Raw genomic sequence first — 18,170 nt, forward strand, 5'->3', positions numbered from 1 at the left:
TCATTGATGGATTCTGTTTGAGATCATTTTTCCAAGTGATCAGGCAAAAGAAGCTGTGTCAGTACGCTGACGCTCTTTTCATGAGGAAACAGGAGAAACATGTTCATCAGTGTTTCCTACCACCACTGGTGTTCCTCCTCCCTCACACACACAAACACTCTGAATGATCTGAACCTCCTTTGTACATCCACTTTAGATTCAACTGCACCTTTTAAGATCAGGACTAAACGTGGTGCTCGCTCGCTGCCCTGGATTCACAAAGACATTCACAGTCTGAAAAGACAATGCCGGAGGGCAGAAAGGAGACGGAAGAAGGTGAATCTTCAGCTCCGTCATCAAGAAATGAAAGCATGAACGACTGCTTTCAATGAACAGGTGAACGAGGCGAGGGCCGGCTATTTCTCTCCTTTAATTCATTCTAATAAGCACAGCCCAGAGCTCTTTGGAGCTCAGTGGAGCGTCTTTGACATCCTGCAAGTTTTCATCAGATTACGGCATCGAGTGAGGAACGTCTTCACTTTCTAAACTTTCTGAAGGATCAAATGAATGAGAGGAAATCCAAACCAGCAGCTCCTGATTCTTTTCTTGATGTCCCCGACCCCAGCCACAATATCTGATCTTCTTTTCTGCCAGTCTCTGTGGAGGAGCTTTGAAGGACTGTGGCACAACTGAAACGCTCATCAAGCTGTGTAGATATGATTCCTCCAAAGTTCCTGAGTGAAGTTTGGGATGTCCCTGCCCCTCGGCTGCTTCCAATAATGAACACTTGTCTGTCCTCTGGCTGTGTCCCAGAATACTTAAAGACAGCCTGTGTGCAAGCACTCATCAAAGATCCAGCCTCCATCCTTCTGACTACAACAATTACAGAGCCAGCTCAAAGTTTCCTTTTAGAGCAGAACTTTTGGAGAACACTGTCTGTCTGAAGCTTCTTGAAGCGTTACGTCCATGCTAGAACTCCACTTTGACTCTGACTGTGGATCCTGCTGAAGCTTCTCCAAATAGTGGAGAAATGAAGACCTCCACAAGATCAGCAGACCCAGCTCAACAATGTCTGCAGGTGCTAACAGGTCAATCTTTGAGACGCTGAATGTTCCCAGTTTCCTGCTGTGAAACTAGAAGTGATGACTATTATTGTAACAGCACTACAGCTGGAACTGCTGACAGGGCTGGAGATGAACTGGATTCTGATTTCAGTCACAGTTTTGGCTTTCAGTCGTCATCAAAACACTTTGTTTCATTCATGTTGCTCTGAAGCTTTCCTTTCTTCTCATTGACGTGTTATGAACCAATCACAGCCCTTTCCTTTACAGCGCTCTGCTTTCACCCCTCCCTAAAAGCCCAAATTCACTCTCAGTTTAGTTCAGCTGGAGCCAAGATGACACAGAGAGCCTTTGGTCCATGAGATCTATCTAGGAGACATCAGTAACATCAGGTTTGTGTGAGCCGTCCTGTAGAACGCTTACATACAGCTGCTTCTGTCTCTGATCTCTGAGTATCTCTCAGCTTCAGCTGGGACTCCACCCAGGTGTTGGTTGGTTGTTGGCACAGGTGTAGAGCTGCTGCAGTGACTCACAGCTGCTTTCATCCAGTTTAAATTCAATGGTGACTTTAAGCGTGTTTCATGTATGAAAGCCAATAAAGACAGAATGAGTGGTCAGAGGTGTCATAATGAGATTCATGGTCAGATTTACTAACAGTTCAAAAGCTGCTGTCTGAATTTACTAAAGAGCTGCAGGTCAGTCTGGGACTGAAACACGAGGAGCAAACTGGTGCCATGCTGCAGTCACAAACATGAGCTGATGGCTGATCTACCAGCAACGTGCTGCTTTATATACAAACATGCAGCCAATCATGACTCTGTCAGAGCAGCCAATCAGAGGAAAGCAGCAGATGAGGGAGTGTGAGGCAGAGAGTGATGGAGCAACCAGAATAATCCACAGTAAGCTCAGGTTTCACTGATGAGTTTCTCTGTGGAAACAGTTCAGATCAATGAGAGGAGGCTGAAGGAGGATCAATATGTTTGTGATATCAGGGAGAACTCTGCTGATAGAAGCTGCTGGGACTGTGTGAGGTCCTGAGGACTGAGACTCAGGTGGAGCTCAGGATTGATCAGAGGAGAGCTGCATGATTACAAAGTGAACTGTGAGGATCAGCTGACTGTACATGAACATGATTTAGCATCAGATCTGATCAGTTACACACTCTGATAACATCTCCCCCTCTCTGTGCAAATACATGAACACTGCTAGAAGCAACAATCACAACCACATCAGGATCAATCACATTTTGATTGCTTTTTGTGTTCCATTGAGAACAATCTGCAGTAAAGTGTGCGTCACAGATCTGATTTATTTACACACTTTACTCCAAACTTTGAAAGTGAAACTCCTACAAACACATATGAAATAATCCAGCCACAGAAACTGTCCACAGCTTTCAGTCTCCACATTTACTGTGAACCTCTGCAGGAAACCCTGACAGCAGCTTTTAGCTCCAAAGCAGGTTTAGCTCTGGTGCAGAGTGTTAGTGACTCTGCCCGTGGACACAGTTATTTCTGCAGGTGACCTTGTTACAGGTGGATTTGGAGGAGATTCCCTTTCAGAGCACTCAAAGCTTTGTGGCAGGGAGTTTACTGCAGACTGCAGCATGTTTCATACCAAGCATGATGTGAGCCTGATGTGGCTGATAGCTGCTTCTAGCAGTCTTCATGTATGTGGAATGAGAGGGGAGATGTTATCAGGACCAGTTGCTGATTGGACGTCTCAAAGCTGTGAGCGCAGTGCTGAAACTTTGGCTCTGTCCTGTAGCTCTTCACTCAGTCCTCACCCTGAGTGTTTAGAGCCCAGCCCCACATATTCCTGCTCCTCAGGAATTCTGGGATTTGGAGGAAACACAGCTAAACTGAGCTGAAGCTAAGGGGAGGAGCCACAATACAAGCTGCATCCAGCCAATGGGTGCACTGTTGAGCCTGAGCCCATGGATGTGCAGAGGGTCACATGTTTAGTCCCATTTGTAGAAATGTGTCCATAATGAAGACAAATGCAGTCACACAGCTCTGCAACAGCACAAATCACTTTGATGGAGTTTGTTTGTGCTGCTCTCAGATCTGTACAACACTGACATGTGTGTCAACATGCTGCAGACTCACAAAGATGTGCCGTGTTAGCTTCATGTGTCCATCTGACACTATATTATAGTGACTTGAAGAAATCCCTGCAGCATCACATGCAGAACAAACAGAGGCCACGTGTGGCACAGTTCCTGTAACGGGATGAATCCGTGGATGTGTCGAGATCTGACGCTGAATCATGTTGCTGTTCTTTTCCACATGGTACAGGTCAGCTGTTCCACACAGATTTCAGCTTTCTAGAAGAGTTAGTCTGGAATAAAGCAGCTCTCCTCTGGACCAATCCTGCCTCCAGCTGAGCCGTCACACACACACATTCACACACAGTCCCAGCAGTTTGTAGCACAGCAGTGATCCTTCTATCAGAAACATGCTGCTTCTCCTTCATCCTCCTCTCATTGATCTGAATCAGCTGTTTTCACAGAGAAACGCTGCACAAATCCTTCACTCCACTATTTCTGTCAGCAGATGACTCGCTCTATCATGGCTGCTGCTCCTTTTTCACTCATTTGTGCTTTGAATCAAATCTGTTTCTCATCATCACCATGAACAGGCTGCTCATCAATCAGCACATTAGCTGTAGATCAGCTGCACACTGATGAAGATGCTCAGACAGACGGGCACACAGAGGACTTTATGATCTGTTCTTACATTCAGTCCAACATGGATCATTTCAGAGTCCAATCATCTCTGGAAACTTGTGCTTACATGGCACACGGTGCGCTGGGCTACTTCAACAAATAGCACTACACCTCTGGTTGTCAGCTTCATCTCTCCATCGCTCTCCCCGTGGCTACAGTACAAGTGAGCTGACACATCCATCAGTGGAGACTGTGGGCCAGTAAGGAGCAGCAGCTGCCTGCAACATGGGCTTTACATTGAAAACAGCCACAAGTCTGGGCCTAACCACGCCTTTGGACTTCTTCTTCATTTCCATCAGATTTACATTTCAGGGAGTTCCCCTGGAAAAAGAGCCATTTTGAAAGCTGTTTGCTGACTTCATCAATAATCTGCTTCAATCATCCAGATGAGAATCCTGAGAATGGAGCAGCCCTGATAGCAGCTCATAGGATCACAGTGTTTTTCATTCAGCTGATTGATTTCACAGGTTAGGAGGTGAACAATCTAACTGTGCTCCTCCTTCCACCTTTGGACCACTCATTTAGTGACAGCCAGGATTTGACAATCAGCTGTGACACAGGAAAACATGAGGTGGGAAACTCTGGAGAAGATTTGCTTTTCTCTACAGGGGAGGCTCGCACATCTAATCTGCTCACAATCACTCAACTCACTTCAACAACATGCTGACTCAGTCATTTCTGCACGTTTCCTCATGTTACAGCCCTGACTTCAGTTCAGCTGAGGAGGAGATGAGGGAGGAGAGAGCAGTGGTGGAGGAGGCAGATAAGGAAGAAGAGGAGGAGAAGATCCAAAGAGGAGGCAGGGGGAGAGGCTCAGGAACAGTTAGGATCAGAGACTTTGAGCCATCATGGACTCCCACTCCTTCCATCCAGCCCTGTGTGGATCAGCAGCTCCAAAATGTCTGCTCACTCATGTTCTTACTGTCTGTGCTCTTCTTTCATTTCACTCATTATATATGAACGGCTCCTAAATCACACTGGATATGGATTTTCTGTCCATCCACACTAATTCTCTTCATTCTCACCTGATTGTTTGGATGCTCTTTGATAGCACATTGAAAATCCTCACAGTGACTTCTATTGCCACACTGACTGGACAAATACAAAGTTGAAGGCTTCATGTGTTTGGCACCAATAATACTTTGGTAGGTCTGAATTGTGTTTTGAACCATTTCTCAGGACCAAAGTCTTTTTGCTTCATTCACAAAGAGCTGAAGGCTTTTTACCTCACAGTTTGTCCTGTGATATTATTGGATGATGGACTATGGAAAACACAAATGTGCACTTCTTAATGGCTCATATGTGCTGTGAAAGAGCTCTTTGTCATCTTGAAGCCTTTTCAATAGTTTTTCTTTGGCTGTTTGTAAAGTTTTCTGTGTGAACTCTCAGGAATCTGGAGCAGTCTAATAGAAGTCTACTGGGGTATAGAGGGAGGAGCTTCTGTCAGACTCTTTCTGATGAGGAACTGAAGCCGCTCTCATGGTCTCATCAAATCTATCAGACTCTGCTGAGAAAAACAGTCATGTGACCTCTCAGAACAAACAGCCTGTTAGTTTCCTGCTGCCTCCATCACTCACTTTCATTCACTCTCAATCACACTAACATCTGGATCATCACACTCATCATTTTCACAATAAAAGCCTCATATTTATGGCTGCTCCACCCTGACATGTGACAACATCCAAATGACTGGATCAAAGTGTTTGAATGATCTCAGCAGCTTTAAAACTATTGATATTTATACATTTACATTGATTTGGACTAAACTAACAAAACTATTGATTTGATCCAAACTCAAATCATGCCAGAGGCTTTTATTTTGAAGTTAGGATCATTTTTAATGGTCTTCTTAGTCTGTTCATTTAAACACACAGTTGCTCCGCCTGACATTTTTGGCTTTTAGATCAAAACATCAAAGAATTTATTTTATTTGAATGAACTGAAAATAGATTCAAACTAAAAGCTTTTAGAGAATAAACTCCTACATGACCTCTGACCTTTGACCTGTATCTACAGCACTGACCTCTGACTTTCAGCTCCACCTTTCTCTTCAGCAGGATGTTTCCCTCCCTGCTGTAGACGGTGCAGGTGTAGGTCCTGTTGTCTCCATCTGTGGGGTATTTCAGGGTCAGACTGAGGTCTCCAGTTTTCAGCAGGTCTTCATTCATCTTCGTTCGGTCTCTGAAAAACCGGTCCTGTTTTTCAGGCTGGTCAGAGCCGTTCTCATACACGTGGACCTTATCATCATATTTGTTCTCCATCCACTCCACTGTAGCGTCTTTAGGCAGGTGAAGTGTGGTGTTGAAGGGCAGCTGGACAGACTCCACCCCTGAATCCACCTCCACCTGGGGGACTGAGAGGACAACAAAGCACAACATGAGCTTGGATGGAGACATTTGTGTTGACTCTAACAGGCTGAATGCTGCTGCTTCACTGGGAGCTCACTGTTAGATAGAAAGTGGTCAGTGTGAAGAGGAGACGCAGCAGAAAGATGAAGACTGACAGGAAGAAAGCAGTGAACAGACTGTTGGAGCTGCTGTTAGTGGAACAGGACTTTATTCAGTCTCTGAGGACCAGATTTGACTTGATGAAGCAGAGAAACACAGTCTGAGTGTTTCTGTCACACTCACTTCATCACACAGCTCAGTTTGACAACATTTGGAAGAATTTGATAGAAGCCTTCCTTTAGTAAAAGCACCAATAAAACACCATGAAAACACCTCACTACACACAAAACTGCAGTACTGGCAAATTGGACATAAAGTATGAAAAGTCAAAGTACTTATTGTGCAGAAAAATGTTCCCATCAGTGTCTATGGATCAATATTACTGCTGCACATGTTTAAGGCTGAGCTCATTTCAAATCCTTTCTATTGTGTTGAATCTGCAGTAATGCATCATATTCTATAAAATCATATGTTTGTAGTGGCTGTCCTGTGAGGACCACGTATCTCTAAATAAACAGCTGTTAATGAGCTCACAAACACAGGCCTACAGCTGGATTTGAAAAAGTCCATTCAATAGAAAATCAACAATCACAGCTGGATTCAAAGGCTTGAGCTCTGTGTGACATGGTTACCTGTCAGTATCTACAGGGGGATTCAAATATGAAGGAAACATGAAGGTGGTGCATTAGAAAAACTGCTGCTTTCAAGTGCAGAGCAACAAACTATTTGAACTGATCCAACTTTATTAACACAGACAAAGATTTGTGGATCAGCTGCTGTTTGCTGCTATAGATATAATCCAGCTGTGGGAGAACTACATGTGACACTTTGATGCAGCCATGAATCTGACTGATTTGTTTCCATTTTCAAAGGTTGATGCATCAGTTAAAGTCCTTAAAAAGCTCAGAAATATAGAAATATATGCCTTCCGGGTTGTCGCCTCGAAAAGATGCGGGGGAGAGGCGTTAGCGGATGGAAGCAACAGGTACGTGGGGCGAGCGCTCTTCGCTGTTTACTATCTTGGCTTGTCTTTGAATTAATTGTGGATTGCGTTCAACAGTACTTTGATACCGCCGCGGGTAGATGCGTGGGGGCTCGTTTGTGGCATCGCACGTAGTGAATGGTGAGTTGAGTCTGAATGTCTGTTGTATTTGTAACCTGTATCAGTATGCCAGTGCTATTAGCTGATGGGATAGCTAAGGCTGAGGCCTACCACATTACTACTACTCTCACTCTATGTGGCTGTAGTTTTGTTATTAGAGATTGTTATTTATTTTAATTTATTATAATGGTTGGATATGTATTTGTTGTATAGTGGTATTTTCTCATGAACCTTATTGTGTACACTGGAACTAAAGCTAGCTTGGGAAATTTAGATGAATTTTGCTAATAGTGGTCCTGTGATTATAGTGCAGGCTAGTGGTGCCTTGCGGAGACCACAGCGACACCACTACTTTGGATGGCGAGCTAGGCCCAACGAGCCAGAACCCCAGCTACAATTTCCTGCGGTCTGGTAGGAGGCTGCTGTGGCCTACACTCTCCCCCCCTGGTTTTCAGTCCTCTGAATCTCACTTCTGGGATCTCAGTCTTGGAATCTCAGTTCTGATCATCACACTTCCAAGTTCAATCTGTTACAGACTGTCATGCGCATTGGATTTATATCAATCATGAAATAGCAACTTTATGGACATTGTCTGCCGGGGGTTGGAGGAGGTTGCTGCACCATTGTGCAGCTGATACTTTACAAGCTTGAATTATGTTTTATCTTGTCCTGTCTGCAGATTTTGTAAATATTGGTATTTGGTATTTGCACTTTATTTTCACTGTAAATAACAACCGTAATCACAATATCTGTTGTGGTTGTATGTTTATTATACTTCACTCACCTCCCAGAGCCGAATCTGATATCTTCTGAATTAGGTCAACTACTCATAACTAACTCAATTTAGTTTAGCTTATGTACTTGCTACATATAGATATAATCCAGCTGATGTAGGAGAACTACATGTGACACTTTGATGCAGCCATGAATCTGACTGATTTCTTTCCATTTTCAAAGGTTGATGCATCAGTTAAAGTCCTTAAAAAGCTCAGAAATAAAGAGAAAGGTTGGTTAAAGCAAAGAGAGGCACTGGCAGCATTTAAGACACTAAACAAGAGAAACAGATCAGAGAACATCAGACTGAATAAGTGGAATAAAGTGAAACAGAGAACTAACGCTCCCTAAGAATGGAGCTGTCAGAGGAAGGGAGCAGCAAACTGAAAGTCTCTGTTAGCTGCAGAGCTCTGAAACTTCACACAGCTTTGGATGATAACATGGAGAAAGGATGTGGAGATTTTCACAGTTCTGCTAGAAATCATCTTCTAGTTATTGTGACTCAGATATGACTGATTATAGATGAGGACCAAAGAAGGTTTTTACTGAGATTTGAACTGACTTAGCTTAGCCTGTGTTTTAGCCACATGCTAAACAAACACATGTTCAGAAACTAGAAGATGTTACCTTTCAGATGAAGTCTCACACATGAACTTTGCTCCTACAGTTCATCTGCTGAAGCTTTTACATTTGGCTGGAAATCAAATAAAAACCAAAACAGCCACAAACATCAGACATGCTAACACTGTAACATTATTGGATGGAGCCCACTGAGACTGAACCACCATCATGAGTCTGACCTCTGACCTTTGACCTGTATCTACAGCACTGACCTCTGACAGTGAGCAGCACTGCTTTCTTCATCAGGATGTTTCCCTCCCTGTTATAGATGGTGCAGGTGTAGGTTTCTGTGTCTGTGGGGGGTTTCAGGGTCAGACTGAGGTCTCCAGGTTCCAGTAAGTTTCTCTTCATCTTTGTTCGTCCTTTGTAAAACTGGTCCTGTTCTTCAGGCTGGTCAGAGCCGTTCTCATACACGTGGACCTTCCTGTAACTGTCCTTCCACTCCACTTTAGCATCTTTAGGCAGGTGAACTATAGCTTTGCAGGGCAGCTGGACAGACTCCACCCCTGACTCCACCCCCACCTTGTAACCTGAGAGGACAACAAAGCACAACATGAGCTGTAGTAAAAGTTAATAATGATCCTCTGATGGCTCCTTACAGTAAACTTATTTCCGGTTGCGCTTCAGTGCATCATTTGATACACCAGAGAACGTTGACAGTAAAGTAAGTGTGGTTTCTGTCACATCCATCTCAGAGATTCATGAGGATTCTTCCTCACTTACAAAAGTTAGTCATGGAGTTCCAAAAGGTTCTGTACTGGGACCACCTCTATTCACATTATAAATCCTTCTCTTAGACAATATAAGAAAACACTGTAAACATTTTCACTGATATGCAGATGATATTTAATAATTACAAAAGCTTTATTAATCTATTACAAAATAGGAAAATGAAACTGGCAGCATGTCTTAAAGACAACGACCTCATTTTTTTAAAAATTTATGCACAACTCAGGTTCTTGTACTCGACAGTAAAAACTTCAGAAACATGGTGACTAATCAATGACTGAGCACAACTCAAGGAGGAACATTTACTGAAGCTGCTGCAACATTTACTGTCAGCACATGTTTCCATGTCAGCCTGCTGTTTACCACCACAGAAGAAGAACAGCTTGTCCACATGCAGCCTCTGTGTCAGATCAATGCAGTGAAGCACACACACTGTTTAGTAAAGTCATGTTGTGGAGCTGTTTCACTGATCAATGACTGAGTCTGAAGGAGGTTTTCTGACTTCTGGAACAAACCTGGAAGTTTCTCTTCAGCTCTCTGTATCAGCTGTTTGTAACTCACAACTCTTTCAGCTTCTGGAACAAGTTTGTGTGAGCCACAGTCAAGGAGCCACCAGAGGACACCAGAGGACCATCGGCATTATGGGTAGTGTAGTAGGAGACACTCACCTGACATGAAATAGTGCCGGAAATGAAATAAAAGACCTCCAGAAACCACAAGAAGAACCAGGAGAACCAGGAGAGCTTTGGCCCAGGATGGAAACCGCTCTGTGGGGAAACACAAAGAACAACATGACCTTTGACCTCTGAATGAATGAAAATAATGAATTTAAAGGCCTATACTTCAATCATTGAGCCTGCATAGTTATTCTGATAGTGTTAAAATAAGTTTTATCTGAGTGATGTCAGATGTATCTACACCATGTTTGTTGCTGACCTTTGATCTCCAGCTGTACGTCTGTCAGTCTAATTTGTCCTATCATCTCATCTCTGATGGAGCAGGTGTAGGTGGCGCTGTCAGACAGTTGGAGGTTGGTCAGGTTCAGGCTGAAGTCTCCAGTTTCCAGAGCGTCAGTCTTCATGGATGTTCGGCCGCTGTAACGCTGGTTTTGATCTTTGAGTTCGTCTCCTTGACGCTGACGCTGGTGGACGGTTGGAGGACTGAGGTCGGAGCGACTCCACACCACTGAGGGGTCAAACAATCCAAAGGTGTCACCCTGACAGGGCAGGATGAACGAGACCCCCTCATACAGCTCCACAGCTGAGGCATGCTGGGAAACTGAGGACACACAGACAGAGACTTGTTGTAACTAATTTTGAAGCCAACATGATAACCTTATCCCATCAATGCTGTGGAGGACCAGCTTTTTTAGACCCAATTAAAATCAATGGACTCAGAAAGATCCTCTGGAAAAGAGTAGAACTCTTAAAACAGAGTTTATTAAACAGCAAAAAGACAGTATAATATAGCAGGACACACAAGGAAGCATAGCAAACCAAAGAGAAGCAAATCGAACCCGGTGTAGAACCTTTAAGCACACACAGCAGAGACACACCAAATATATATGCCCTATGTAATCATATATACTTGTATACACTAGTAGATGTCAATAGATTAAAAAAAAAAAATGAACTAATTAATCTCACAATTTTCTGTAATTAATCCCAAATCATCACTATTACTTGATCAATAGCCTGGTTTATATGTAACTGACATTTATGCAATATAATGAAGTAATTGCAGAATAAACACAAAGAATGTATGCTTAAATTCAAATTCTCTTTGAAAAGTTTTTGCCATTTTGGCCACCATCCGGGCCAGCTCCTCCCTTCTCTGGCTCCAGTAAGGACCCGCCGTGCCGCCTCCTGGGTTTTGGCACCACTCTGGTGTGAATGAGTTACGGCAGATCCATAGATCGTTGTTTAGAGCCATTTTTATTATATGCAGCTGCAGCTCTCAGCCGCACATTCATCACACCACCACAACTCACAAACCCTAATTTCCCGTGTTTTAACTCGGCGGGCGTGATAGCGGATACAGGTGCAGGTGCGTCTGCCTTCCCTGCACGGCACCGCAGGTCACGCCCCACCACAATCAAGCTTAGACACATTTACAGAAACCAGCAGACAGAACAACAGAAATATTCAACATTTTAACAACTCACAGATAAATTAGGAAGAGGCAGGAAGAACAGAGGAAGTGGAGGAACGAGCTGATGTGAGACTTTTAAAAGTGATATAAGTTTAAAGTCAGATCTGTATCTAACAGCAGCTGGTGCAGAGAGCATAGAGCAGGGGTGGCCAACCCGCGGCTCCCAAGCGGCATGCGGCTCTTTGCCTGGTTTCATGCGGCTCTTACGTTTATATCAAAGTTTGTGTTTGTGTTTTGGGGTCTAGGAGCTTGGAAAAAAAGCGTCTGGACTTCTTTAAGTTGCTTGAAGACGTTTCACCTCTCATCCAAGAAGCTTCTTCAGTTTGTGTTTTTGGTTTTGTTGTTGTTGTTGTTGTTTTAAAATATGCGTGTTCACTTCGCTTGAGTTTAATACGGTATTTTCATCAAATGCGCATGTGTGTGAGATGAAAATACCACAAAGTTTCCCAGTAGGGGCAAGTTCGGCCTCAAAAAGGCAGGGAAAAAATGCACAGCAAAACGAAAATATGAAGATGAACACAGGACGTTTTTAACAGAGTGGGAGAGTTTATATTTTTTTGTTGAACGCAATGGCAAGCCATTCTGCCTTATATGTCAGACGTCATTAGCGCATTTCAAAGCTTCAAATCTTCAGCGCCACTTCAGCTCACTCCATGCTAACATCGACCAGGAATTTCCAAAAGGGACGTAACTTCGCAAGCACGAGTTGGCCACTTTGAAAAGTCAGGCAGAAAAGCAGATACAGTTTTTCCAGAGACCATAACGCTCGCATCCTATCGGCTGGCTTGGAACATTGCACGGGCTAAAAAGCCATACAATGAAGGGGAGTTCGTTAAAAAATGCTTCAGTGACGTTGTTGAAATTTTGTCTCCTGAAAACAACAAACTAAAATGCATGGTTTCAGACGTCCAACTGTCCCGCCACATTGTTGAACACAGAATATCGGACATTAACACAGCTATTGAATCACAGTTGCACTCTGACCTTCAAGCATGTGAGTACTTTAGTGTCGCATTGGATGAGAGTTGTGATATACAAGACAAGCCTCAGTTGGCAATATTTGCACGGTCTGTGTCAAACGATTGTGTGATCAAAGAACTCCTGGATATTGTGCCATTAAAAGACAGAACCTGTGGCATAGATGTGAAAGAAACCATGATGGCTGCATTTGAAAAAGCAAATCTGCCCATAACGAAATTAACTGCAATAGCCACGGATGGAGCACCAGCCATGATGGGATCTGTGAACAGGCTTGTGGGGCTGTGCAAAGCTGACCAAACTTTTCCTGAGTTTTGGAATTTCCACTGCATCATCCACATGGAGCAACTCGTGTCTCATCGCTGAGCTGGACCAAGGGCTTCCAGGTGACCTGCCGCTGCACTGCACTGTGAGGTGGCTGTCAAAAGGCCAGGTACTCTCTCGCTTCTTTGAGCTTTTGAATGCCGTGAAACTGTTTATGGAAGAGAAGGACAAGAACTATCCCGAGCTCTGGGACCTCAAGTGGATTATGGATCTGGCCTTTTTGGTCGACATGCTGTGTCACTTGGACAGACTAAACTTGACCCTGCAGGGTAAAAATGCTGCCTGACCTGGTGCAAAGTGTGTTTGCATTTGTCAACAAACTGAAGCTGTTCAAGGCGCATATTCAAGAGAGATTCAAGGGAGATTTAACGCATTTTCCCACTCTGCTAAAAGCCAGCGGGCAAGTCGCCAGCGCCGCCCTGAGTAAGCAAAGAGCCAGATATGCAATGCTGGTTGAAAACTTGCACGAAAGCTTTGTGACCTGGTTCCGTGATCTACAATTTAAAATGCCACAGATTATGTTCCTCGTCGACCCATTTAATGCAGAGACAGACTGTTTGAAAGTCCCGCTAGTCACAGATGAAGCCGCGGCTGAGTTGGAGATGATCGATCTTTGTGAGGCAGACCAACTGAAACCTGCTTTAAGGGAAGGGACCATTGAGTTCTGGAAAAGTGTGCCAATGGAAAAATACCCCAATGTCAACCAAGCTGCACTTAAGATACTGTCAATGTTTGGGTCAACATATGTCTGCGAATCTGTGTTTTCTACCCTAAAACATGTGAAATCAAAGCATCGATCTGTTCTGACTGACACTCATGTGAAAGAATTGCTTCGAGTGGCAACAACGGAATAAAAGCCAGATTTGAAGAGGATTGTTCAAGGTAAGGAATGCCAGAAGTCCCACTAAACAACATGCATTGTAAAAGAAAAATGCTATTGTAGATTATTATATTTTTGTTTGTGGACTTGGTTGAACTGAGAGTTTGTGTGTGTGAGACAGTGCACACAATGTTCATTGTTGAAAATGACTGGCCTGTGGTTTTAGTACTGTAGGAGTCCATTTCTGTCATTATCATGTTGGTGTGTGACATTTACAATAAATCTGGCTGAGCAGAGGTGTGTGTATTTTTTGTGCGTGTGTGTGTGTGTGTGTGTGTGTGTGTGTGAGTGTGTGTGTGAGAGAGAGAGAGAGAGAGAGAGAGGGAGGAAAGGATGGGTGATGTTCATGTGTGCCCATGTGTATGATGTGGCTCTTTGCGGTAACACAGTAAAAAGAAAGTGGCTCTTGGTCTCTGACTGGTTGGCCACCCCTGGCATAGAGTGATGAGGACTTGTCTCTTTCAGTTTATTAAAAATCTGTCAGGTTAGTTGTGGACAAGCTGGAAGGGGACACAACTGGCTGAGAGCCAAGTTTTTTGATATTTGCAATATTTCTTAACTGGAGAAAATAGGACTGTGTGTCCAAACAGAGCTCACGATCAAAGGCCATACGCAGACTCTGTGAGTCATGATGTTGGAAGACAGATTTTCAAGGTTATTTTCAAATTTAAGGTTTGGGGGCGAGAAAAAGGAGCTCAGATCTAAAATCTGAGCTGAAGAGAGTTTGTGGCTTCCAGCGTTTAACATCAGAGAGACAGAGCATCAGATTCAGATTACGTCTGTGTTACTGCCATCAGTGAAACATACAGCTGTGTATCATCCACACAAGAGTGGAAATAACATAGTATTTACAGAATATCACACAAATTATCTGAGCCAATCAAAGAAGAGAGAAGAAATTGGGACTAAGAACTGAGCCCTGATGAACTCCACATGAGAGAGAGGCTGACGATGAGGAGGATCCTCCCATAACTACAGAAAATGATCTGACTGATAACGAGGAGAGAAAACAGGAAGGATTCCATGGTGGACCACATCAGGTCAGGAACTGAGAGCCAGAAGAATCAGCAGAGGTCAGAGCTGTTTCTGTGCTGTGGGGAACAAACCTGAGAGATTTCTAGAAATATTTCTGCTGTTCATGTGAAGAAGCAGCAGACTTTTCAAAGTTTGGGATAAAAACAGGAAGTTTGAAGTATTTGGTGCCATGTCAGAGCTGCACAGTCAATCATCAGTTTGGCTCTTTAGTTTGAAGAGTTCAAAGCAGCAGCAGAGAATCTAAAGTGTGTCACACAGCACCAAGTTTCCTTTGGTCACATATGAAATGTGAGTCAGAGCTTCAGCTACACAACAACACACACACAGCAGCTGATTGTAACATGAGCTCATCTGAAAGCCACCAAGAAGAATCCAGTGATTTGAAAGTTGCTGCTTTGGATTGTTAGTTTGATCTGAATCAGAATCCAGTGTTTGATGGAAATCTCCTCCTGCTGCACTTCAACACATTAAAGAGAGAGAGATGATGATGAGAGCAGAGAGAGGAAGGTGTACTTACCGTGCAGGAGGATCACAAACACCACAAACATCTTCATGTTCCTGTCAAACTCAGAGACTCTTTAAAAGCCCTTCAGGACATCAGCTCACAGCAGCTCTCACTTTCCTCTGCTGATCATCTACTGACACTCTCACACTGCTCACACTGTCACAGCTCAGAGTTCAGCTTCACACTTTGTTAAAGCACATCTGTGGAATGAAGTCCGGCCGGCCACAGATCACTTCTGAGGAAAGAGGAGGACGTCGGCTTTCCTCCTAGTTTCACGCCCGAGCGCTCCGGTTGGAGGCGGCTGCTGCGGCCTCACCCTGACACGCACAAAGCTCCGCCTTCAGTCCTGACACTGAAACATCCACTGTAGCTACAATGATGCAGATGTGACCCTCAGCAGCTGGATTTCCTCTCCATAGATGTGTTTCCATGCAGATCATGGACATAAAGCAGCTCCAGGATGAAGAGTGTGAAATAACTTCTTCCACTACAGGATTCATTACAGCACTGTGGCACTCCACAAACCCTCACACTGTCTCAATCCCTGTTTCCAGTTTGACTGAGAGAAGGCCTGAAGCTCAGCCAATCACAGGACAGGAAGTGATCAGCTGACACAGTGATTTGAAGCTGTCAGGGTGAGGCTGCTTCATGCAGGTGTGAAACTATGAGGAAGCTGAACGCCTCCTCTTTCCTCAGAAGTGATCTGTGGCAGTCTGCCATCATGTTTGGCTGCACACACTAAGGCTACGTCCACACGTACTTTGGAAAACTGAGATTTTCTGTTTTCTATTTTAAAGAAACTCCGCCCACACGGGCAGTTTTGAAAAATACCTCTGTCCACATGTAAACACCAAAAACGCAGTCAAACGCTGTCAAGAACATGTCAAATCCTAACTGTGTAGAAATGTTGGCCAATCAGAAGTGTAGAAGCCTGGGGGGAAAGAGTAAGCAGGTTTTATGCAAACTTTAAGTACTTCTGAAAAGTTTTTGTGTTTTTAAGTGCCTTCATCAAATGTTAATGACCAAAATCAGTATTATGGCTGGTGTAGACTCACAACTTAGGAATGAACAAATGCAAACAACATGCATACATTTTAATTAAATACAAATTAAATTTATTCAAAACTGACAACGACGTGGCGTCTGGATTTAGGTTGTGAGAGCGTCTGTGTTGAATGGAGAAGTTCACTCTGACGTCCCTGTCTGTGTAAATGGAGGGACAGTAACTGTGTGTGTATATGTGTGTGTGTAAAAACTGCAGATAGTCAGATTAACAGCAACAGTATTTTGTGTATATCCACCATTGTAGAAATTAATCTCATGTAAACAATAACGTGGCGCACAGCGTCACATCAAAAAAGGCGCACACCTTTGACGTTGCGTGACTAAATCTCTGTTCTCCTTGTCAACACATAAACGCATAGAAAAATCTGTGTTTTCAAAAATACCCGTGTACGTGTGGACGCAGCCTAAATGTGAGCTCACTGAAAGCTGACAGAGTCTCAAAACTACACGTGCACAGGTGTGTATCAGGTGACTCATGGAGGTGTATTTAACGTTAAGTTTGGATGAACATGTTTGTAAATCTTAGTTTGTGCCTGTTAAACACATCATACACAGCTGTAACCCTCAGGAGGCAAAACTCATTCAGGTTAATACTCTAATGTTACATTATTAGTGTTTATTGATTACATGGATTCATAGTAACTGATGACAATTTAACAGCTAATTAATTTATCAGGCAGGGATAGCTCAGTAGGTAGAGTGGTGGCCCATGATCGGAAGGTCGGGGGTGCGATTCCCCTGAACAGCTACCCTGAGGTACCCCTGAGCAAGGTACCGTCCGTACACACTGCTCCCCGGGCGCCCAATGGCTGCCCACTGCTTCACTGAGTGAATGGGTTAAATGCAGAGAGGAATTTACCCACGGGGATCAATAAAGTTTACATTATTATTTACATAATGTGAGGAATAAAAACTTTTCCTCTTCTCCAGAGTTGGGCAGTAAGTACTTAAGTACAATTTTCAGGTATCTGTACTTTACCTGAGTAGTTTTTTTACTCCCTACAAGTTTAAACACATATCTGAAGTTTCTACTTCTTACATGTGTTGTGATTTTCCCAAGTGCATCATTACTGCTTTTGCTATAATGGTCATATTTTATTAGAAATGTATTAGGAGTTTTTGTTTTCAGTTATTACAATCAGAATAGAAAAGAAAAAAGAAGAAAGAAATAGGTGAAGAAGTTTACAGAAGGCGAGGGAGAGAAAAAAAAACACTGAGGATCTGCTCCAAACCTGTCTAAATAAACAAAAACCCAAGCAGGCGTCTGACAGAGCCAGGGGCAGGGGGACCAGGCCTCACCAAGCAGCAATTAGCCAGTACACACCCAGAGGATGGGGGTACCAGCCACAGACAGAGTGTGTTGGGGGAAAATAGTGTCTATTTTGATAGTTTATTAGAGATTTCCATCATGAATTCATTGTGGAAACTGAGCACAAGTTAAAAGACCAAACACAACTAAATGACATGTGTTTATCATACAAATATAAAAGGGTGTTATAATAATATGTGGCTTACACGCCTGTTAAAACCTGCCTGGTGACAGATGACACTGACAGTAATCTGTGCTTTGATTCAACCTGAGAGCTGCTGATGATTGAACTGCAGATTTAATGCAGGAATATTTCCTGTTTGAACTCTTCAGGGACCCGTGTATTTCCTGAGCAAACACTCTTCTCCTCATGCTGCTGCTGTGCTGTCAGCTTTAAAATGCAACAATAAATATTTCTATTGATTTGCACAGAAAGCTTTTAAAAAGCAACAGAACAATAAAAGCAGCAGCAGCTCTGACTG

The 18,170-nt window shown here is 43.5% G+C and overlaps 2 protein-coding genes across 4 annotated transcripts in view; one reads left to right on the forward strand and one right to left on the reverse strand.

The window, feature by feature from the left end:
- nfkbiz (nuclear factor of kappa light polypeptide gene enhancer in B-cells inhibitor, zeta) overlaps positions 1-18,170 on the forward strand; it is a 692,084-nt gene that overhangs the window by 34,847 nt on the left and 639,067 nt on the right. The gene's annotated exons all lie outside the window — the stretch shown is intronic.
- Positions 3,812-18,170, reverse strand: part of LOC109196825 (butyrophilin-like protein 2) — a 114,536-nt gene continuing 100,177 nt past the window's right edge. The window contains exons 6-7 of the mRNA XM_025903254.1: positions 5,959-6,121; positions 3,812-3,986 (exon numbers count right to left, since the gene is read on the reverse strand). Of these exons, the coding sequence (XP_025759039.1) occupies positions 3,812-3,986; positions 5,959-6,121 (338 nt within the window). The remainder of the gene's footprint in view (positions 3,987-5,958; positions 6,122-18,170) is intronic.

This window comes from Oreochromis niloticus, linkage group LG23, assembly GCF_001858045.2.
Source record: "Oreochromis niloticus isolate F11D_XX linkage group LG23, O_niloticus_UMD_NMBU, whole genome shotgun sequence".
NCBI lineage: Eukaryota > Metazoa > Chordata > Actinopteri > Cichliformes > Cichlidae > Oreochromis > Oreochromis niloticus.